This window comes from Pelodiscus sinensis, chromosome 5 (assembly GCF_052426305.1).
Source record: "Pelodiscus sinensis isolate ZL-2025 chromosome 5, ASM5242630v1, whole genome shotgun sequence".
In the NCBI taxonomy this organism is placed as follows: Eukaryota; Metazoa; Chordata; order Testudines; family Trionychidae; genus Pelodiscus; species Pelodiscus sinensis.
In genome coordinates, this window is record NC_143056.1 from 21,327,454 (window position 1) to 21,351,375 (window position 23,922).

A 23,922-nucleotide genomic window follows, 5' to 3' on the forward strand; every position below is an offset into this window, starting at 1 on the left:
GGCAAATTTAAGGCAGACAGAGAAAATTTGCTCTTTTTGCCTACTGTTAAAATATAAAAAGCAGATGACGTACTATAAAGCAGGTTTCATAGATTTTTAGTAGATTTATTCTAAATTAATAGTCATGTATTTGGATCAGACTTCAGGAATATACGTAAATAAGTCATTCCAAATTGTGGTTCTGGTCTACTGAGGTTCTTGGAGCACTTGCAGCTCTTCTCAGTTCATCAGTGTGTACAATAATGTTGCTTTCCTTGATTTCAGCTGCTAAACTTCATTAGAGAACAAAATATATCTTTTTTTAATATTTGGTTTCTGTGTAAGAAATTGCTGCAGTTGCCATGGGAATGTTACATGGTTTTATGATCATGAGTGGGTGGATAGGTGTCTGAGACACACTCTCTTAACATACAATCCACACACTGAAGATGTTTGAGAACATCTGTAATAAGAAAGCCTTGAAAAATTATCTATCTTAGAAAATCAAAAATACCATTTTTTGGTAATAAAATGCAGAAGTAGTAATCCATAGCTTTAATGTACAAGATTAAAAATATATGTAATGTCAGCATCTCTTTGAGAAACCTAATGACAACTTAAAAGCCTTTTACTGTAAACAAACAGAAGTTTGTGCCTATGTCAGTAGTCAGGCCCATCAACGGGGCAGTTGTCCCGGGGCCAGGCAATTCAAAGGGGCTGGAACTCCCAGCCACTTTTACTGCAACATCAGCAGTAGCTGGAGCCCTGGGCCCCTTTGAATTGCCCTGAGAGCCTTCAGAGCACCTCTCCGCACAGCTCGGAGAGCTGTGGGGGGAGAAGGCAGTGTTGCGGGGGGGGGGGGGGGAAGGGGGTTTGTTGTGCCACAGTCTGGGTGGTGCTAACGGCTGACTGCCCTCAGCCGTGTCTCTGGGGGGGTGTAGAACTAGGCCCACCCATACCTTGCATTGTTGGCCCCAGTGTCAGTAATAACACACCTTGTACATTCTAAAACTACAAGTTCACTGTACTCCGCCCCCCTCCCCTTCCCTCCCTGGGCAATGAAAATCAGTGAAATCACTTTCACCTTTGTTCAGTCACTTTCATTTTCAAGTTTAATATTGCAGGGCTTGGGTTTTGACCATTAATTGGCTTAAAACTATTGACTGAACACTCTCATTGGTCACGGCATTTTATAAAAGCTTGTTTTATAAAAATTAAATACTAGGCCAATTTTTGCATGTCTGTTTAAACTGTTTCCTCATAACAGTGAAAGTGTTAATGTGTAATTTAAATTCTCTGGGGGATAATATGGGGAGAATCAAAGGTTCTGTGTTCTCTTTGTATTTGTGAACAAAGGAGGAAAATTATTTTTGAGAGTTGGTGTTAATGTACAATCATTTACTTCAATAGGATCCACTTTGGAAACTGCGACGCAGTCAGAAGTTGGATATGTCCGCAAGGCTTGAACTGCAGTCTGCACTGGATGCAGAAATACGTGCCAAACAGCTAATACAAGAAGAGTTACGAAAGGTTAAAGATGCAAATGTATCCTTTGAGAGGTAATACATTACTGAAGCCTGCAATCTTGTTCATCTGAATATTCTAACGTGCTGTGTTGTTCTTAATGTTCCAAACATAGCTACCTGTTCAAATAACAAACACTTTTTAATGAAGGCCTTTGTATGCCAAGAAATTTTACACCTTGTGAGAAAATAATGTGGTCTATGGGTCCTTTCCCAACTTTTTAAAACAAAATCTAAAGATTTCTTAAAATAATTTTAAAAATAAAGCATCATGCCCTAAAGAATGGATTGATTGTAGTGTGCACCATACAAGAGAAATGTATTCTAGGAATAGTATCAGAAAACCCCTTTCTTAGAGCAGTTGAAGAGAGGATAGTATCACGGGATGGAAGACCATCCTTCCAAGAAAATATCGTCAGTTAGCTACCATCTTCGACATCACTGAGTTCTTTAGGTTATATGCATCACTGCCTATCTAGCATGGTGATAAGATTGTAATTTACAGGAATGGTGGGCCAGGGGAAATGGTCAGCCTTAAAAAAGAGAAGGATAGATGTTGCCAAAGCTGAGAATCAAGAGGGATTACTGCCAGTGAAAAGAAGAAAATAAAATTATTCAGTACATTTCTTGCCTTTCAAGTATTTCATGATTTTCATATTGTTATTTTAGTAAACTGAAGGAGACTGAAGCAAAAAATCAGGAACTGCTGCGAGAAATAGAGGGGTTGACGAAAAAGCTGGAAGAAAAATACAGAACAGATACAGGTAAAGTTGGTATTAAATTAATTTTGAGCTACTTATCTTTAGTATTTTCTTTGAGTTAAACCAGTTAATTTATTTTCTTTCAGGTCTCAAACTTCCAGACTTTCAAGATTCAATCTTTGAATATTTCAACACATCACCTCTTGCTCGTGATCTGACTTTTAGAGTGAGTTCTTACATCAAGTGATTACAAAAATGTGTCTTGAGGATTTTGAATTAACTAAAGTTTATACATGTATAATATGCAGTAAATTAGGTTCTGACAAATGAGTACAAAATATGCAAGATGAATTAAAAATATGTAGTCTGTATACTAGATGTCTTATGACAAAGCCTTAGAGAAAGCAGCAACTTTTTTAAAATAGCTGCACAACCCCACTTTAAGGTAACTAAAAGAATTAGGATATGAAGATGTCTGAGAACATATACTGGATAAATAATGTATTCACTTTTTCTGAATAAGCTACACATTAAACAGCATATACAAGGGCAGCACATACAGCTGCTGGTTCTGTGCTTGCATGTACTGACAAACTGGTTGATTAAAGGAAGAAATAAGCTCCAAAAGGTAATCTATCTATGATGTGAAATTGTTACCTCCAAGCTTGGGCTTCAATGTGGAGGTTATAGTAGATGGAACTGGAAAGAGCTTCAGAGACGCAGAAGATGTAGTATGTTGGTATAGGCCAAATTAGACCTTTTTAAAGTTTTTGTTGGCCTGTAGCACAGTTCTATCCTGACACACCTGCTCATTTTCTTTAGCTAGTTAATCATACAATGTGTGTCTTTGGTGCGTAATGTTTGCACATCCCTTGAGGGAAACAGCCCTTACTTACTGCAGTGAATCACACATTTCCTTGCTTTTTGAACTCTTGAACCTTGACGGGTTTCTGGACATGTTTTGTATAACATTTAAAACAGTTAAGACTAAAAATCATAAGAAATCTGATAGCATACGATAGAGGGAAGCAGTTATACTTGTTGGGATTAAATCCTGATCTACCTAGATAGATATTTGTATCTGGATGGTATTATCTTGTGACTATTGTTCTTTCTGTATTGCTTTTGCCAAGAAGAGAGAGAGACATACTGTGAGATGTGCAATACGTAAACTTTTAATATGTGCTATTTCCTTTATAGCTTCTGTGTGCTAGCTTTTTTTACTGTCAACACAGCAGGTCATTCTGTATACCATTCCACTTCCATTCCCCAGCCATCTCTTTAAAATGGTGTAGAGGAAAAACATGTGAAATGTGCTGCTTCCAGGATGTGAGTTCTTAGGTCTACTGACCTTAATAGACTCTCATTTAAAATAATTGACATTACTTAATACATGAGATTTTAAAGCACTTTATATGAAGACGGGTTGAATAACTGTTTTGAATTGAAATCAAATATGTTGCAAAGTTCAGAGCATAAAAAATTAAATGTGTAATAAACCAAAAAGCCACATCACATATCCTGCCATAAATAAATAAATGGTAGAGAAGGTTGTATCATTTTCTAATGAATTACTGTTAGAAGTCTGAATATTTTTGTCATTAACTTTTTGAAGGTGCACTTAAAACATACCCTCCTCTGGTCTTCCTGGTTATTTTGGTTTGTGTAAATATCACAGTTTGATGCATAAGCATTTCTTTAATTAGTCTAATAATAAACCCTCTGAAGTTTTTTACGGGTGATAAGTGATCATTTTTATCCCTCATATCTGTTACCACAAAGGATTCTCTTTCTTCCTCATCTACGTCTTCTCTGCTAGCCTTTTGGGAAGAAGTAAGTTCTTCTTGATACATTTGCCTCCTTAATTTATTGCCTCTGTAAGACTGGCATCCTAAAACTAGTGGAATTTTTTCTTAATAACTTTTTACTACAGATTAACCCACTAAAAAGAAATAGTTTATTTTTGAAAACTTCCTTACAGGCTGACACATTGATACTTTGACAATAGTCATGTCTAAAGATGCATTTTGTTTATCATGGCAATATACGTTGTTTTACACACAGATACTATTTCATGTTTATTTTATATTTGTGAGTCTAGCGTTACCAATCAGCATAGAATAAATATGTTGATACACAACTCAATACGGTTACATTGGATATTTTCCAATCTAAAGTAGCTGAGGAGTGAATATGACTTTTACTCAACAGCCTTCACTACTAATTACATTATATTTTATAAAGTTTATTCTGGTGTTTGCTAATCATCTTCCCTATGTCCACAGAGTACAATAATATAATATCCTAATTCTCTACCCAGCTGTTTTAACTCTAGAATTATAGCATACTACCCCCTCATCCTGTCAATTAGTAGTATTTATTGTAACTATGTATTGAATTAATAGAGGCTGTGTAATTATACTCGTTTCTAGTATTAGTTAAATGTTATAATTATCCTTAGAATTCCAAATGGTAACACAATTTTCTTGAATATTTTTAAATACTAAAAATAAATTGGATGAAGTCACTTTAAGAACCTTATACTTGAATCAGTAGCTGTTCTGCACTTTTAAAAATCCTACTGCAGTAAATATTTAATAGTTTGTTTTCCAGGAAGCCTAGCTTCCTTCCATACCAGCGTGCAAGAATGTAGGAGCAATATTCAAAGATGTGATTAGTGGAGTCCAAGCATGTTATGAAGGATCCTTGGATTTCAGGATGAAGGAGATTGATGTTTATGGCGGTTTTGCCATCTACCATTTGGGAATCTTTAAATTTATTTTCATTGCTATAGTTTTGCTTTGATATAGTGGGTCTGATTGTTTTAGAAACAGACTTACATAGAATTTGTAGGCATTAGCGGTGCTCATAAAGTTGTTCTTCACAAACTGTTATTTTTGTTCTGAATTAATAATTATAACTATATTCTAGGATTTATCACATGTTGATTCAAGAACGCGACTTCAGATTTATGGTATTAATCTAATTTGTTTGCTAACATTTTTTGCAGACAAGTTCTGTTAGTGAGCAGGAAACGCAAGGTCCCAAACCAGAAGTCTCACCATCCACTTCCGTTATGACTACAGAACAGCTGCAAGAAGTAAGGCAACTGGTATTTTATTATTCAGAGCAATTTACATAAGTCTTTAAGTACATTTGGTTTGTTATAAATGTATAGCACAGACATTACTCACCACAAAGAGGTTCACTCCAGCATTGTTTGCTTAATTACACGTCATTGTTTTAAGCACACATTCTTTGAGAACTGTTGCAGGTGGAATCTCTCCCCAGTCTCTACATATGTTGATGTTCTCCATTTTCATACCCATTTTTGTATTGCTGCTTGTTTGTTATTACGCAGGCTTTCCTATGAGTGCTGTAAGCTATAATTCATTCACAGTAAATCAGGAATGGCAATACATTCTGCAATTCAAACTCTTACTAATCCTTGCAAATTCTTAATAAACATCCCAATCGTAAAATAAATTATTGAAGCCTCATTTTGCTCAACTGCAGTTTTTTGTGATTCAGGAACCAATACGGCTTCAGAGGATGCCTGCTGTTTCCTCCCCTACCATTGCTCTAGCTGTACCAAAGGTAGGGGAAACCTTGTTCACCTTATTTGTAAGAAATTAAGAAAAGAGAAGCTTTATATAAATTAGTCATCCATATGCTTGGGTTCATCTTGTCTGAGTTTGTCATTTGCTATTTATTTGTAAGCTTGTTTATGTTGTTAGTTTGTTGGATATGAGAATTATTTCAGACTAGTTTGTTGATTTGGTTTTTTTATTTGTAATAGAAATACCTGTCGAGTGCTGCTGCTAATGTGGGTGTGTCTAGTTCTGTCTTGCAGGACTTCTAACAAATTGCAATTAGTTACAAGAAAGCTGTATTTTATAATTCACTCCTGCTAATTATATGTAAAGAAAAGATAAAACATATTGCATGGACATGGGAGTTGATTTATCCCATTTATCATATTGCTTTGTTTTATCCTGAATTTATCTTTCAGCCTAAAGCTCACCAATTCAATATCAAGTCCTTTTCAAGCCCTACTCAGTGCAGTCACTGCACATCTCTCATGGTGGGATTAGTTCGACAAGGCTATGCCTGTGATGGTGAGTTAAATCATTTGGAATCTTCAGTCATCTAACCTAAAATAATTCATTTTAAAGTAATAGGTTACTCAGTGAACAATAAAACTAGTCCTTGTGTCTTTCCTCTTACCTTTTTACATCTTCAGACTTATAACAATGAAACAATACAATTCTCAAGTTACATAAACTCAGAGATTGTTCTCCCTACAATATGTGTTCCTACTAGTACTATTAATACTTTAGTAACATTCTTTTTGGAACATGGAGAGACTAAGGAGAATAATTTTTCTCCCTCCTTCTTGTAACAACCATTTCGGTACTTGAAAACACATCCTCAGACTAAACAGACTCAGTTCTTTCAGTCTTCCCTCATAGGTCATGTTTTCTAGACCTTTAATTGTGTTGCTCTTCTTTGGACATTTTCCATTTCGTCCTCATCTTTCCTAAAATGTGGTACTCACCTGGGCACAGTATTCCAGTTGAGGCCTAATCAGCACAGAGGAAAATGGAAGAATTACTTCCCGACTCTTCTTATATCACTGCTACTATTATTACTAGCCACATATAGCTGTTTGGCCAATTGTGTGTGACTAGTTCAGCTTTGGAACTGGTTGGACACCAAAGATCCAGAATGCTGAAATTAACAAAAAAAAATCATCACTGTTACATTGTTGACTCATATTTAGCTTCTGATCCACTAGGACTCCCCAAATCCCTTTCTGCAGTACTCCTTCCTAGGCAGTTGTTTCCCATTTTGTATGTGTGCAACAGATTCTTCCTTTCTAAGTGGATTACTTTGCATTTATCTTCATTGATTTTCATCGTATTTATTTCAGACCATTTCTCCAGTTTGTATAGATCATTTTGAAGTATGACTCTATCCTCCAAAGAACTTGCTCCCCTTCCTAGCTTGGTATCATCAGCACATTTTATAAGTGTGCTCTCTATGCCATTATCTAACTCACCGATGAAGACATTGAAGAGAACCAGACCCAGAACTGATCCCTGTAGAATCCCATTAATTATGCCCTTCCAGTATGACTGTTGAACCATTGATAACACCTGTGTGGGAATGGTTATCCAACCTGTTATGCACCCACCTTATAGCAGTTCCACCTAGGTTGTATCTATTTCTAATCTAATCTCACTCCTCCTCCTCTCTGTCACTTGTTAGGTACCTCTTCTGACATTTAAAAAACAAGTCACTCCTTATAATTGCCAAAATAATTGAACATATAGTGTGCTGCTGACATGCATGTTCTGCGGGCAATTTCAATTGAATTTGTTGGTTTCCTTATGCCAAGAACAGCAGATAATCACCTCCTGTTAAGATGAATTCATCTTCACAACATGATTTCATTATAGATTTTCTTTTTTGTTCTCAGTGTGTTCATTCGCATGCCATGTTTCCTGCAAGGATAGTGCACCTCAGGTCTGTCCTATTCCCCCTGAGCAAGCCAAGCGGCCTCTCGGAGTAGATGTACAAAGGGGGATAGGAATGGCATACAAAGGTTATGTTAAGGTAAGAATCATTGAACCTGTGACATTTTTCTCTGGTCTAAATGCAAACTATTGCAGTTGTTGTATCTGGAATCCTTAACTGTGTTTAACTCTATCCCTATAATGTGCTAAAGCCTGGGGTTGTATACAGTTCACACTAATGTCCTTAGTGTTAACCCTTGAGGGAACAGATGGTTTTAATGGGAGAACTAGAAATGTCCAGCTGCAATTGCCACAAATACAAAAGAGGAGAACCTTCTTTGAAGGAAAAAAGAATTCTTGCCATGGCAGAGAGAAATGTAGGATAAAATATAAACTCTGTCACCAATATGGCATCTGTGGAATCTCTGAAAATACACATCCTGGGTTTATCATTTGAAAAATTAAAAGTATTTATTAAATCTGGATAGAGAATGGGGGAACTTCATAAAGGGATTTTCTGCTGTTGTTGAAATTTCATATATATACAGTGATGCTTTTCTGCCAATTTTAAATATAACCAAAATTTGGAGTTCAAGTACCATTGACTAAAATATGATTATTCATGCCTTTCTAAACTTCCTCTCATATATCTATATAATCATGTTTACACATAATGAATAATCCGTTATTTACATGCAGGTTCCAAAGCCTACAGGAGTTAAGAAAGGGTGGCAGAGGGCCTATGCAGTTGTCTGTGACTGCAAACTATTTCTGTATGATGTGCCTGAAGGAAAATCCACCCAGCCTGGAGTTGTTGCAAGTCAGGTCTTGGATCTCAGGTTCGTGTTGCCACAGTAGTCAGAAAACTTCCATTATTTTGCTTGCATTAAGTGCCTCTGTAATCAGTACATGAGAAGCTCTTGTAATGTAAGAGTTCTGTTCTGAAATAATTTTTACCTCCTGAAGATGGACTTAAAGTTAATTTAATCAGTAAGAAGTGGCATGACACTTCATCTTCTTTGAAACCACATAATGTCAGCGTGTTCCGTCCTAGAGTTTGATGTGTGTCTTGGGGAAACTAATCAAGATAAAGTAGGGCACAGGGGAAGTGCCGGCTGTGAAAAGGGAAAGAGCTATCCCAAACAAGCAAATCACAGGTAACCTATAGTTAGCAATTTTGGGAACCTTGGAAAAACTGATTAAATTAAAGCAGTCTCTAGGTAGCTTTGAGCTTGCCTGTTTACAATGTTGATTACCCCAGCACATTCTGACTTTCTTGGTTACCGGGATCATGTTTTTTCATTAAACTTATCTTTTAAGCCCAGGAGACTTTTTTCCTATAACAAGCCACTTGTTTCCGTTTCTTACTCAGCAAACTAAACTAAAAATTGTCTTTGATGCAACAAAGGTGGAACGTCCTGTAATGTTAAACACCTATATGCCTTTTTTTAATGTAGAATCTGTTTATAAAACTACCTTGATGAACTAAGTCCCTCAATAAGGCCCAGTGCCATACAGTGACATATACCCAGCTCTTTCCTCTCACTAATTCTGTTTGACAGTTGACACTGACTCTCACCTGGACATGTGAGGATCCATAATGTTCAAGAGGAGAAATGTGGAGGCAGTGCAAATAACTGCATTTGCATTAGTAGGTTGCCTGAGGCAGCTCAGTCAGACATTACTCCTAGCAGCTTTGTGATTTATCCAATAGCAAAAGCTGCCTTTTTGGACTTGTCTATACTGGGATTTTTAGTAGTTTCCACACAAATTAAACAATACATTGTAAGTTATGGTATGGACAGGCTGCCAAGATTTGTTCCGGCTTATGTTTAATTATGACAGGAGCAAATTATGTTCATCCACATGAATATTTACAAAGCAATTAAAAATCCCAGTAAAGACAATCCCTTATTGGGAAGACACCATCTGAAGTACATGAGTTATTGTGATTTATAGTGTTCATTTGTACAGTCACAAAACATGGGAATCAAGCTGTTTTGAAAATCTAAATATGCCCTTAATTTAATCCAACAAATAGGTGAGGTATGTTACTTAGTCCTTTGAATACATGCTGTGCAAATGTTCTTATCTTGTTACAATATTAGGTGTGAATTGTTTGTATTTCTAATGTCATCTTGGCTTCCAAAAGCAGCTAACTTTCTCCAAATCGTTAGGGTAATAGTCCTGATCAGTCACTGACATCCCAATAGAAGGTTGCATATACCTGGTGACCTGCTGACTGCAGTGGGCCCTACAGGTGCAGTTGGCCATGCTGTAAATTGCAGGATCTGGGTCATTGGCATCCAGTATAATAGGCAGGGGAAGGCAATAGCCTTCCCAAGCCATCAGCCTGGGGCAGGGAGCCAGGGAGGCTGGAGCCATGCACCCGCCCGACCTCCCCCTGCTCTGGGCTGGGGATGTGTGTCATCCTCACTCTCTGTGCTCCGGGCCGGGGAGGCTGGGGACGCGCATCCTCCTTCATCCCTGTGCTTCTGGGCAGGGGAGGCTGGGGCTGCCCACCCTCTGCCCTCCCCATGCTCCGGTTCCACCCGCCCTCCCTGTGCTCCAGAGCCGGGGAGGATGGGGTGCATGCGTGCACATCCTCCTTCCCTCCCCATAGTGGAAGGGGCCTAATTTGAAGGGGTGGCGTTGGAGGCTTCTCTCCCAGCTCCACTTTCACCAACCACCCGTGATCTGGGCCTAAAACTGAAATCTTTTGGGGGCAAGTATTGTCATCTTAATGTGCATTCAGTTCCTAGCATAACAGAGCACCAGTCCTGATTGTGGCTTGTGGGTGCTACCACAATACAAATAATACATATAGTGGGTACTCATTTGAAAAGGTTTCTGTATGTTAGCCTTTTAGCAATTATGTTGTTGTTGTTTGTTGTTGTTTTTTTTTTTTTAACCAGAGATGAAGATTTTTCTGTGAGCTCTGTCCTAGCATCAGATGTAATACATGCAACCCGTAAAGACATCCCTTGTATATTCAGGGTATGACTATTTTAGTTTCCTCTTAGAGAAAAAAAAGCATGTTTAGTATTACTATTGTGTGTTCATCATTAATTGTTATCCATACTGAAGCAGTAACCAGTTACCATTAATGCAAGGAATCATTTTTATCAGTTTGCCGAAGTATATTAAATAACCAATTAAATGGAGTTTTTAAGGTGGTGAAAAGGGTTATAGTATTCTTCTTAGAGGCAAACTATGACATGCAGTTGACTTTTATTGTGTGTGCTTCTTAGTTTATTTTAAAAATAAGCAATCTTGCTTTTTCCTTTGGAATGATTAGATCCTGGCTTTCTTTTCTTTGCCATGGAGAAGTCTAACAACAATCTTAGGTATGTCTACACTAGCCCCCTAGTTCGAACTAGGGAGGCTAATGTAGGCATTCGAAGTTGCAAATGAAGCCCGGGATTTGTGGAATGAGGTGTAACAGTTAACTCGAATTAAGGACTTAGTTCGAATTAATGTTTGACTGCTGTGTGTAGCCGCGGGCAGTTCGTTCAGATTAGGGGATTTAAAAATGGCGCCCGGACGGGAAGATGCAAATAAAACCCAGGATATTTAAATCCCGGGCTTCATTTGCAACTTCGAATGCCTACATTAGCCTCCCTAGTTTGAACTAGGGGGCTAGTGTAGACATACCCTTAGGGACTTGGATGATGACATTGCAGGCTAAAACCTGAGTTAGTGGCTTGCCAGGTTTTCACTTAAAGCATCCCTTTGTCATCACTATTTCTGATTACCTAATGTAAAAACCGTATAAGAAATACTTTTGAAAAACATTTAACAATTTTTTCATCTAACCTAGAAGATCAATAAAGGGAAGAAATAACTTTCCTTGGTTCTTGGTTCAGCTTTAATGTGTTATTTGGTCATCTAAGGACTTTGTACTAAGCAGGTCATCATAATAGAATCCTAGGGCTGGAAGAGACCTCAGCCAGTCATCAAGTTCAGCCTCCTGCCCAAAACAGGACCAACCCCAACAAAATCATCCCAACCAGGCCATTGTCAAGCCAGGACTTAGAGGATTTTAAGGATAGAGATTCCACCACCTCCCTAGGTAACCCATTCCAGTACTTTATCATCCTCCTAGTGAAATAGTTTTGCCTAATATCCAACCCAGACCTCCCCCACTGCAACTTAAGACCATTACTCCTTGTTCTGCCACCTGTCACCACTGAGAATTGCCCCTCTCCGTTGTCTTTGCAACCTCCCTTCAGGGAGTTGAAGGCTGTTGTCAAATCCCCCCCTTCTCTAGACTAAACAAGCCCAAATTTCCCAGCCTCTCCTCGTAGGTCATGTGCTCCAGCCCCCTAATAATTTTCATTGCCCTCCGCTGGACCCTCTCCAATGTATCCACATCCTTTCTGTAGTGGGGGCCTGAGAATTACACACTACTCCAGATGTGGCCTCACCAGTGATGTATAAAAGGGGAATAATCACTTCTCTTGATCTGCTGGCAATGCTCCTCTTAATGCACATTTTCACAGGCACATTGAGAATTCCCAGCTGCTCAGCACCTCTCTTGTTTGCAAGTCAAACCTTTTCTGTTGTTGACAGACAAGCCCATCCCATTGCTACATTTCAGTTGTCCTGTGCCACCAGTCCCCATGTTACCAGACCATTTACAAAGTTTGAAGAGTTTCAGGAGCCAAAGTTTGATTCTCCCTGATGTTGTGCTGCAGTTCGGACTTTCATCCCTGACCATCTTATCTCCTCCGGTGTACTGTCTGGCAATGAGGGTCTGGTACCACTACTTGTGGGGCACACAGGATCCTTCTTTTTGGCCATATTGGTCATCCTGTGATCCCTACTACTCAAAGCCATGATTCCTCCCAGGTGTCCTATCATGCCTCTCTCATTCCCCCACCAGTACCATCAGAATCTGAGAAAGAGGCAGATGTTGAACAGCAGCTGATCCGGGTATTAGCTTGGAAGAGGTTTGGGACCAACAACATTAGCTCTTGAGCGTTTTTCAACCTCAGGGACTCTTCAGGGTAGCTCTACCTATTAACAAGGCCATCTTCCAACCAGCTCCAGCAATGTGGCACACTCCTGCCTTGTGGGCCTCCAACACCTTAACAGGCAGAGAGAAAGTAGTGTGTATCTGCTGGGGGGTGTCTTTTTTTCATCCACTCCCCCCTACCCCCCTCCCCCCCTTCCCCCCGCAGCTCTCTTGTCCACATGGCAACAGAATGGGCAAGCCAGCACTCTCCTAAGTCGACCCATCCAGACGGGGCAGCAAAATGCATGCCTCAGCAGCATTACAGTTCAGAATCATGAACTATCGAGATCTGCTAGCCAAGTGTTATTTCAATAACTACACTAGGCTACCAGAATTCAGGGGCAATAGTTTCAGCACCTAGTCGCTAGTGAGCTAGCTAGCCATTGATGGACCTAACCTCCATGAATCTATTAGCCAGTATGAGTAGGAATGTTATCCCTAGCCTCTGTTTCTCTGGAGATGGGTGACAGGAGAGAGATCACGTGAGGCTTACTTGTTGTGATCCCTCCCTCTGAGGTATCTGCTAATGGCCACTGTTGGCAGACAGGATACTGGGCTAGATGAACCATTGGTTTGACCCTGTATGGCCGTTCTTTTGTTCAGTGTGGGCTTTCAAGTGGCTGTAGATGTGACAGATGCACCCTCTCATTCTCTTGTGACTGGGATCGTTAGGCACTTGGATTCATGCCTCCAGTCATCCGGCTTCCTCAGGGATGTCCAAAATACAACTGAGGCACTCCCCTTTGATGTGAGCCCACTGTTCTACAGCAAAACGGACAAATCCCTTCATTTGCTGAAGGATTCCAGGGCAACTTTGCAGTCCTTTGGGATGGATACACCAGCCTCACAATTAATCAGAGATGGGGGGGGGGGGCAGAGGGAGTACTTCAAAGTTGCAGCACTGCACAACTGATCCCTGACTCAGCTGAGTGGCGCTGACCCTTTCAAACACCGCCTCAGCGTTTCAAAGCAGCAGCATCGCATAGCTGAGCTCGGGGGTTTCAAACCACCATGGAGCTTCAAAGGGGCAGCACTGCATGGAGCCCAGGGGCAGCGGAACCCCAGGATCACCTGGGGAATCCCCAGCTGACACCAGGTTCCAGGGAAATGCGACGCGGAGCCCAGGGTCAGCTGGAGAATCACCAGTTGACCCTGGGCTCTGTGTGGCATTTCAAAGCAGCAGTGCTGCATGGAACCTGGGTCAGCGGGGAACTTTGAGTCACCTGCTGGCCTTAGGCTCCATAAGGGTACTTCAGCTTTGAAATGCACAAGAGCCCCACTGGGGACTCTAGTACATTTCAAAGCCAGCACACCCATGCGCAGCCCGGAGTCTATGGGACTTCCCGCTGGCCCCAGGCTGCACATGGAGTTCCGCATTCCTCCTTTGAAATGTACAAGTGCCTGTCGAGTAGTTGGTGGAAATTCCATCAACTACTCGACTAGTAAATTACTCGATATTTAACATCCTTGCTCACAATACAGATGGAAGAGCCATTCATTCTATATGGATCCACACACTCCCTACCCAACCTACTGCCAATGCCAGCAAGGCACTAGGGATGTAAAAATTAGATTAAGGAACTAATCAGATAGTTGATGGAATTTCCATCAACTTTGATTAGTTGATTAGGACACTTCCACTTTGAAATATAGCAAGAGCCTGCCCAGCTGTTGGTACATTTCAAAAGCGGAAGTGCCATGCACAGCAGCCCCAATGCAGCTGCTGCACCCCTGCCCCCCCCCCCGCCACAGAGATGGAGCACACCTTTATCTCCCCTCTCCCCCTTGTTGCCTCTTTCAGATAGAGGCACCAAGGGGTGGGGGAAGCAACTAGTCTTTTGCTTATTAGATAGTATATTAGTCACTTACATCCCTACAAGGCACACCATTTAAGTGCCTCCACCCTCTCAATGACCATACTTGCCTGCCTCCACCTCAACAATCTCCTCAGCTCTCTCCCAGCAGCCACCAAAACCTGTTTTGACGGGGTGGTCAAGAGACACAAATATCCCCCATGCCTCTCACAGACCCTCATACTTGCCTATCCCAAAGACAGGAGGAGGGAACTTAATTGTTCTTGATCTTCAGGTGCTGAGCCTTTTTTGAAAAGCTAAAAACCCGTATAGTGGTCCTGGCATTGATAAAGCCATTCCTCTCCTAGAGAGCCTGGTATACAGCTCTTGAAAGATGCCAGCTTCCATGTGGATATCCCCCACCCACACCCACCCAAATTTCTCCATTTTCAGGTAGGACACCATCACTGCCAATTCTGAGTCCTCTCTTTTAGGTAGCAACAGCTCTGAGTGTTCACAAAGGTCTTCAACATTGTGGCTGCCCAAATGCACCTCCTCATCTATTCTGTATATTCCTGCCTAAATAACTGGCTTCCTGTGGTGCTATTGCAACAAGAAGTCATGCCCACCATCCTCACCCTTCACGTTTTCCTGGCATCTCCAGGTATTTGCAGCAATGAGGAAAAATCAGAGATGGTCCAACTTTATTGGTGCACAGCTCGAATCCAGCATGGGTGAGAGCCCTTCTTCTCACACACAGCCATTATTACAGATGGTCCGCCATTGTGTGTCTGTCCTTGGACAACATCAGGGTAGTTGTGTACATCAACAAGCAGGGCAGTGCCAAGTCGTCTTTTGCTCCAAGTGCAACATCTGTACCTATCATCCTCAATTACCTTCTTGCTCTCAAGATTTTGGGCCTTGCCCTCCACTGTGGTCCACGTGAGCACAGTAGTCTGCATGGCTGTGCTCAATGCCTTTTCTTCCCTCCCACCACTTCCTGTCTCATCCTTACATCCACCTCCACATTGATCATTGTTTGCAAATTGCCCACATGTGGAATACATAGAGGGATCATGACTCAAAGGAAAGGCGGTTACTTACCAGTAACTGGAGGTTATTTGAGATGTGTGGTCTCTATTTATTTTCTGCTCCCTGACTCCCATCCCCTCTGCTGTGGACTAGGCTACACAATGTTAACAGGGCTGAAAGACACATTATGATCCTTTCAAGCAGATGCCCTAGAAAAGCAGCAGTGAGACGCATCCTTGTAATTACAGAGTAGCAGGTTTTTGGGGGAAGCTCATCTTAATCCTCAGAGCAGGCCTCATGAGAAGAGGGCCAACTTAGGGATGTGAACGACTAGTCAACTATCTGATAAACAAATGCTTATCGGACAGTCTCGACTAGTTGCTCCTCCGCTGCCTTTATAAGAGACAGGAAAGGGGGAAGAAGAGGAGGGTACGTCAAAGTGGCAGCACCACATGGAGCCCGGGTCAGTTGCTCCGTGCAGCACTGCCACTTCAAATGCTGTAAGGAGCTCGGCTTCAGGCTCCTTGCGGCATTTCAAAGCATCAGTGCTGCATGGAGCCCGGGATCAGCTGACATCTCCACAGCTGATCCCAGGCTCCGTGCAGCGCTGCCACTTTGAAACGCCACCACAGCATTTCAAAGTAGCAGCACCACATGGAGCCCTAGGTCAGCAGGGAAGTTCCCAGCTGACGCCAGGCTTTGGCGCTTTCGCCTTTGATAGTTACTTTTTTTTTTTTTCAGCTGTTTAACTAATTACGTATCCACTTAATGCTAGTTCTGTCAAACTCCGTTTCTCCAGCTTACTTACCAGAATGTTATGCGGGACTATATCAAAAACCCTGCTCAAGTCTGGATATATGTCCACTGCGTTCCCTAATCCACCAAATCAGTTACATTGCCAAAAAAGGAAATCAAGCTGCTTGGACATAATTTTGTTCACAATAAATCCATGCTCCAGGTATTTGCAAATTTAAAAAAATTATATAATATTGGAATACTTCACATACTAACAATCCAAAAGAATTTCTTTTTCCCCATAACTTTTCATACAGCAATGAATTACTTATTCTGTTAGTCCAGTTGAATATATTGTAAATATACCAGTAAGCAACTAAATTGTGGAAGCTCAATATAGTACATAGCCATTTAAATGCAACTTTTTCAACGCACAAAAAGGATTCATTTTCAATAGAAATCATTTGAGAATTAAAGGTTTGTGTTTCAAGAGGAATTGTCGTATGATATTCTGATTCCAATACAAGAAAGACAAGCTTCCATTACTAGCACACCTTAAAATAGATTATTTGGGGAATAAAATGTAGACTTTTTTTGTTCATAAATCATAACTATAATCAAAATTCATTTAACTTAGCCTGAATAATTCTTGAAAGTCAAGTCCTGTTTTGTACAATATCAGGCGTGACCTCCCCTCCAAGCCACATTGACAATTTTCAGTAGTTTGAGAGCTGGGGTGCAACCGCCAAACCTTGGGATATCAGTCTTGGTTGGAATGGGCAGGGGCCACATGGACCCTCCCAGATTTTTCTTAGTTTGCTGGCCCTACTCAGTCACATGGTATGGCTGAGCTCCCTGCCTACATTACCATTGCCTCACTGGGTCCAGTAAATGGCTGGAAACTGCAGAGAGGAGTCACTGTTTTGTGCTGCTTCTCCCCACAAAGCTAAAGCAATCGCCCATCCCTGCAGCTCCCAGCTGTTGCCAGACCTGAGGAACACCTGGGAGCTGCAGAGAGAGGCTGTTGAGAGTAAGAGGAGGACGTGCCCCAGAGGGGGTGACTCGAGCTGTTGGGGAGACCTTTAAATTGTGTCCCCATTCTCCCTACCCCGAAGCAAGCACCAATCATCTCTGGCAGAAGCTCTTAACACCACCTTGCCTGAGGGCAGAAGCCTCGAGCTCTCACCCCCAGTCTGGTAGGCAGACAATGGGGCAAGCTGACATTAAATGTAGAGGAGCTACTGTTTGGCTACTTCTGCCATATATACCACAGAGGTAACTGGCTCTGTGGACACGGGGAAGTCAGTGGATGTGATATACCTTGACTTTAGCAAAGCTTGGTCTCCCACAATATTCTTGCCAGCAAGTTAAGAAGTATGGATTGGATAAATGGACTGTAAGGTGGATAGAAAGCTGTCTAGATTGTTAGGCCCAACAGGTAGTGATCAATGGCTCGATGTCTGGCTGACAGTCGTTATCAAGCCGAGTGCCTCAAAGATTAGTTCTAGGGCCAGTTTTGTTCAACATTGTTATTAACAACCTGGATGAGGGGATGGACTGCGCCCTCAGCAAGTTTGCAGATGGCACTAAGTGAGGGGGAGAGGTAGATACGTTGGAGGGTAGGGATAGGGTCCAGAGTGACCTAGACAAGTTGGAGGATTGGGCAAAAGAAATCTGATGAGGTTCAACAAGGACAAGTGTAGAGTCCTACACTTGGGACGGAAGAATCCCAAGCAGGAGCGGGGCCATAGACGAGCTGCCGGCAACTGGGGCCCTAGGGGAAGCGCGCAATCGGCGCCCCCACCTCCAAAGCCCTCAACGGCCGTTTATCTTGGCTCCTTAGGTGACCACCTAGTTCGCCTGTATTGACGGGCCGTCACTGATCCCAAGCATTGTTACAGGCAGGGACTGACCAACTAAGTAGCAGTTTAGCGGAAGAGGACCTGGGGATTACAGTGGATGAGAACCTAGATATGAGTCAACAGTATGCCCTTGTAGCCAAGAAGGCTAATTGCATATTAGGGTACTTGAGGAGGAGCATTTCCAACAGTTCTAGAGAAGTTATTCCCCTTTATTCGGAACTGGTGAGGCCACATCTGGAGTATTGTGTCCAGTTCTGGGCCTCCCCGTCCCCCCATTACAGAAAGGATATAGATGCATTGGAGAGGGTCCAGCAGAGGGCAACCAACATTATTAGGGAACTGGAGTACTTGACTTATGAGGAGGGGCTGAGGAATTTGGGCTTTATTCTACAGAAGAGAAGCGTGAGGGGGGATTCAATAGCAGCCTTCCACTACATGAAGGGAGGGTTCCAAAGAGTATGGTGAAAAGCTGTTCTCAGTAGTGATAGATGATAGAATGTGGCACAATGGTCTCAAGTTTGCAGTGGGGGGGAGAACTAGGTTGGATATAAGGAAAAACTGTTTTACTAGGAGGGTGGTGAAGCACTGGAATGGGTTACTTAGGAAAGTGGTGGAATCTCCATCCTTAGAGGTCCTGGCTGGGATGATTTAGTTGGGGTTGGCCCCACTTTGGGCAGGGGGGCTGTACTCTATGATCTCCTGAGGTCTCTTCCAGCGCTAGGATTTTATGATTCTGTAGAGACTGTGAATCATATGTGTTAATTTTGTTTTCTCTGGCTGTTAAGGTGACAGCTTCTCTCCTAGGCTTCCCTTCAAAGACCTGTTCACTACTAATCCTGACAGAAAATGAGAATGAAAAGAGAAAATGGGTTGGAATCCTGGAAGGGTTGCAATCTATCCTTCACAAAAACAGACTAAAAAACCAAGTTGTACATATTCCACAAGAAGCCTATGACAGTACACTGCCTCTTATTAAAACAAGTTTAGCTGCTGCAATTGTAGGTATGTCCACTTTAACCTTACATTTAACTGTATGCATTATTACAACTTTAAGATGAACTACAATACTGAATGTGCCAACTTCTTAAATTCCTCAGCTGAATCTCTTACCATAGAAGTTTGATGGTGTGAAAAATCTGAGGAAGTGAGTTGTGTCTCACGAAAGCTTATTCCTTAATATATTTGTTAAACTTTAAGGTACCCCATGACTCCTTTTTATTGAAGATGCTAATAAATCTTTTCCCTTCAAAATACTGTTTGCCGAAAGAAGTACTTATATAATTTCACTACACCAAAGTTTTAAAACCATTTTGTTGTACTTACTACTTTGCTTATTTCCTTGAGCAAAATAGTTAACACATTGTGTTTATCCAAAATAAAGTATAAAAAGATAAAAAGTCTAGTTTTAAAGTTAACATTATACATAATTGGATTCATAGCTCTCTTTTTCCTTTCTGTCTTGTCTAGATCGAGAGAGAATAGCAGTTGGTTCAGAAGAAGGACTGTATGTGGTAGAGGTGACCCGTGATGGTAAGTTAGAGCTCTCTACATACAATAATTGCATAATGAGTAATGGTCCCCATACATTTTAGTAGTGTTTTAATATAGATTAAACAATAGCCATTTATGTATAGTTTATACCAACATACATTTATCATCAGTTAACTGCAAATTTAGATGTGAGGTGTAAACATTAATTGAGTCATTACCATTATACTTAGCTGGCTGCCTGAAATTAAGGGGCCTACCCACAGGGTGTTGCAAGTAACACAAATCTCATCTCAGTGCTCCAGGATTCAGAGCACACAGCACCTGCACTTTGTGCATTGAATAGCCAGGCACTTATTGAAGAAAAATACAGGATTTATTTAGAATGAACTGAGACACAAAAACAGTAAGTTCAGTAAATTAACCTAGAAACTGATTTGTTCCAACCTGCACTGTCATATAATTCAGACTGGCATATAACACGATGTTAGGAGGCTGTTGTCTATATTTTTGCTAGCATTTTGAGTACAGTTATTATATTTGCAAGGCTTCCTGTTCTTAATGTCCTTTGCATTTTCTTCCATTTTTTTTCTGACTCTCAATAAAAGAAATTTGATTGCTGCTGCCATTGATTTTAACATTCCAGTCTATGATGGTGGCTGGTGTTGAATTTATAGTTGTTGGATCTTCCTTGCCTACTGTTCTTGTCTTCCTCTCCTTCCCTGCCCTAAGGTTCCCCTAAGATTCCTACTCCAAGCCCCTCTCTGCTACTCCTTCTGCTTCTCATTCTAAGGGCTGGTCTCCATTTGCCTCCTTCAGTGAAAAACTGCACAGTCTTACTCCATGCATTGTTGGGATTTAGCCCTTAATTACCAGCTATCACATCTAGTATATCAAGGAAGTGGAGGAGTTTCTCCCTGCAACCTGATTTTTCAATAGTCAAATGTAAAGGGGGAAACTGTACCTTCGTATAGCTAGGAAGGCAAATGAATTGAAAGAGTTATTAATGGAAATGAATGTGGTGACTTCTCAATGGTAAGCAATCCTAATAGCTGACCCCTTTTCAGTAAAACTGCAAAACACAAATAGTTCATGGCAGGATTAATTTACCTCATTATTCTGTAAGGCATTGCAAGTGATGTCTTTGCTCAGAACAGATTAATTGATTGAATTATATGTGTTTAAAACAAAATATGCTTCTGGTGAGGGATACCTGCTAACAAGTAGTTTACTGCCACTAGCATTTTATACAACACCAAGCAATTTTTAGACCCTTTTATTTTCTGTGGCATTACATCTGGTACAAGACTGATATCACCTACCTTTCTAGTAGGCAAGTATAACATCTGTTGTTTGTAGCCCAGTAAAATCTTACAGCCTTAACTATATCATAGGTCTTTATATGTAATTTCACAAAAGTAACTCACCACCTCTTAAAGCCTGTTGGTTAAAAACTATGGAGGAATAAAGTGAAGTTGGAAACCATAATATGCAGTTAGGCGGATTTAAGATTCATGGGCACACAATATGTTTTGAAAAATGTAAATGCTGGGATTTGCCAGAGTAGTGTCCTGACACTCCCAGAGACAAAGGTCTTTAATTTTATACTACTTTAATTCCAGTGTCAAGATGTAGGTCACCAATGTTAATGTCATACATTAAGTGAACTTCTTAAATCCCTCTGGCAATCCATAATCTAATTTCCTCCTTTTAATATAACATAATCTGTAAATTATTTAATACTCAGTTTGGAGTATTGGAAAAATTATGCTGTAACAAAAAATATAGTGATAAATACAAAATATAAAGTATATTATTTCTTGATTCATTTATTTTTATTTGGCTTAAACTAATTGAATAGAAAGGCATTGAATAAAATCAACTGCCAGAGATGTATTATAGGGAAGTACCAGCATACTACATAAACTGTGGAATTGTGTAAAATGTTTGTTTTTAAAAGGAAAAGGGGAAAATATACTGTTTATTCTAGCTCTATCTCCAGAACATGGTGGTTCTACTTGTAAAAAGAAATGCCTGAGCATTCTTTGTTCCTTTGCAATTTTATATATTCATAATGACAGAACTGGGCTCCGAGGCAGAGGGGACCTGGGGTGGAGGTAGGTCAGGCTCAGATGGAGGTTGTGTGTGTGTGGGAGGGAGGGGGGAGATCAGGCTCAGATGGCGGAGGGGAATCGGCGTGGCCCGGAGGGGAGCGGTGGGGACCCAGTACAGGCTGGGGGAGGGATTGGGCTCAGATGGTGGAGGGGACTCAGCCCCAGCAGCTCCTGTCCAGTGGTCCAACCCCCAAAGGCGTGAAGCGTGAGCTGGAGCAGCCCATTCTCGGAGTGCATAGCGCCAAGCTCGGCCACAGCAAGCAGCAGAGGTGGGCGGTGGTGGCAGCATGAGAACACAGATGACATGATGATATCACTCTGTCATCCCCAGGAAATTTTTATTTATATATAGAGAGAGGGGGGAAAAAAAAGATTAGGTATGCATGCTATGGCAAATTCCTGGATTTTACTGAAGTGTTTTCATAAGTAGTAATCTTCTCATCTTTTCCCCTCCCCCCGGCAGCTGTTACTTTTAATATGAGTTGATTGACATCTGCTTATATGAGTGGTTCTCAAAGTGTGGTCCGCGGACCACTAGTGATCTGCAGCCGCCTCCCAGGTGGTCCACAGCTCGAGAGAGAATCCCTGCAGCAGGGAGCATGCTGGCACTCTAGCCTCGTGTCTGCCAAGTCCCAACCCCACCAGACTGGCTCAAAAGAGACAGAGCAGAGCCACACTGTCTTCCTTGCCTCCCTCCTGCCTGGCTCAGCTCGGGGAATGGCAGCATAATCAAAGGCTTTCCCTACGGGGGAGAGTGTGAAGAAAGCTCAGACCCAGCACAGCTATATAATTAAGGGCTTTTTCCGCAGGGGAGGGAGTGTGAAGAGAGAGCCGAACAAGCGACTCTACACTGTGTTTCTCACCTCCCTCCCACCCAGATTGCTGGGGGAACACCAGCGTAATAACATGCTTTCTCTGTCACGCTCATTGGCTAGAGTTGCAGCCAATGGGCTCAGCAGGAGACCATATTGGGACCCATGAGGGCGTGGAGCCAGGTAAGCAGCTCCCCTCATGCCCAGACCCTGCACCCCAATCCCTCTTACTCCCCCCCCCCCCCCCCCACACACACACACACACGCCCAGCTTGCTCCTACAGCAGGGCTGGGCAAAAGATACTCTGTGGGCAGTACAGCCTGCAAGAACCTCAGGTGGTCCCTCGCTCAGCACTCAGGAAAGCTGGCTGCAGAGTCGTTTGTGTTTGTGAATGCTGAGAGCCTGGAAGGAGGGATGACAGGCTTCTCATGCTGCCCTCGCCCCCAGTATCTTCCATTGATCGGTTTTGGCCAATAGCAGCTGCCTGTTTGCAGGATAGGCAATGTGAAAAGTGCCCCTCATCTCATTTCCCCCCCGCTTTACAGCATTCAAGTCAAAGCGGTAAACATGGCTCCTGCAGCTCCCCTGAGCACATACACAGGCTGGAAGGCAGACACACTAGCAAAGGAACCTGCTGGGCTGCCAGGCAAGGTCTCCCAGCCAGAGTAAGCCCCTCCCTTCCTCAAACCTCTAAGCCCCCCTCCCCCCCAACTTCATGTAATCCAAGTCTTCTGCACCCTTGCTCCAGCCCCCATAGACTGGGGATTCCCAAACTTTTTGACACGGGACCAGTAAATCCATTCACGATCTTTTGGAGGACCAGTAACATTCATTTGCATATTTGCATATTTGCATATTCATTAAGCAAATGATGAATATTCAAATAAGTTGTTTGTGGTCCTCCCAAAGCCCCCAGTGCCGCATTAGCAAAGCTTTTGACAGTGTCACCCACAATATTCTTGCCAGCAAGTTAAGGGAATATGAATTGGATAAATGGACTGTAAGATGGATAGAAAGCTGGCTAGACCAGGGTTTCCCAAACTTTTTACTTTAGTTGGAACCCGTTTTTTTTTCCAGTACTGTCTTTTGCAGCCTAAAAATATAAACGCATATAAAAAAAGAATGAAAAAATCATACATTTTCAGTGTTTCACCTGGCTGCATCCTCCACCCAGCCTGGGCCAGTGCTTGGGGGACCCAGCGCCACATGGGCACTCCAGGAGGCAGAAGCAGGAGTAGATTGGGGGTAGGGTACCTGGCTACGAGGGAGGGTGCAAGAAAGGGTAGGGTTGCCAGGTGTCCGGTTTTGTACAGTCTAATATTTGAGGGTTTTGTCCGGGAAACAAA

The 23,922-nt window shown here is 41.9% G+C and overlaps 1 protein-coding gene across 8 annotated transcripts in view; it reads left to right on the forward strand.

Annotated features, from left to right (window-relative positions):
• Positions 1–23,922, forward strand: part of CDC42BPB (CDC42 binding protein kinase beta) — a 138,352-nt gene that overhangs the window by 100,347 nt on the left and 14,083 nt on the right. For 6 of the 8 annotated variants that reach the window (XR_012903286.2, XR_012903287.2, XM_075926513.2 and 3 more), the window contains exons 19-29: positions 1,390–1,538; positions 2,172–2,266; positions 2,350–2,429; positions 5,214–5,303; positions 5,735–5,800; positions 6,216–6,321; positions 7,686–7,822; positions 8,422–8,561; positions 10,638–10,719; positions 18,947–19,163; positions 19,629–19,691. Coding sequence is in view for 6 of the 8 variants with exons in the window: in XM_075926513.2 (XP_075782628.2) it covers positions 1,390–1,538; positions 2,172–2,266; positions 2,350–2,429; positions 5,214–5,303; positions 5,735–5,800; positions 6,216–6,321; positions 7,686–7,822; positions 8,422–8,561; positions 10,638–10,719; positions 18,947–19,163; positions 19,629–19,691 (1,225 nt within the window). In the remaining 2 variants the exon portion in view is untranslated. The remainder of the gene's footprint in view (positions 1–1,389; positions 1,539–2,171; positions 2,267–2,349; positions 2,430–5,213; positions 5,304–5,734; positions 5,801–6,215; positions 6,322–7,685; positions 7,823–8,421; positions 8,562–10,637; positions 10,720–18,946; positions 19,164–19,628; positions 19,692–23,922) is intronic. The other 2 variants (XM_075926514.2, XM_075926516.2) reach the window with 1 other exon arrangement.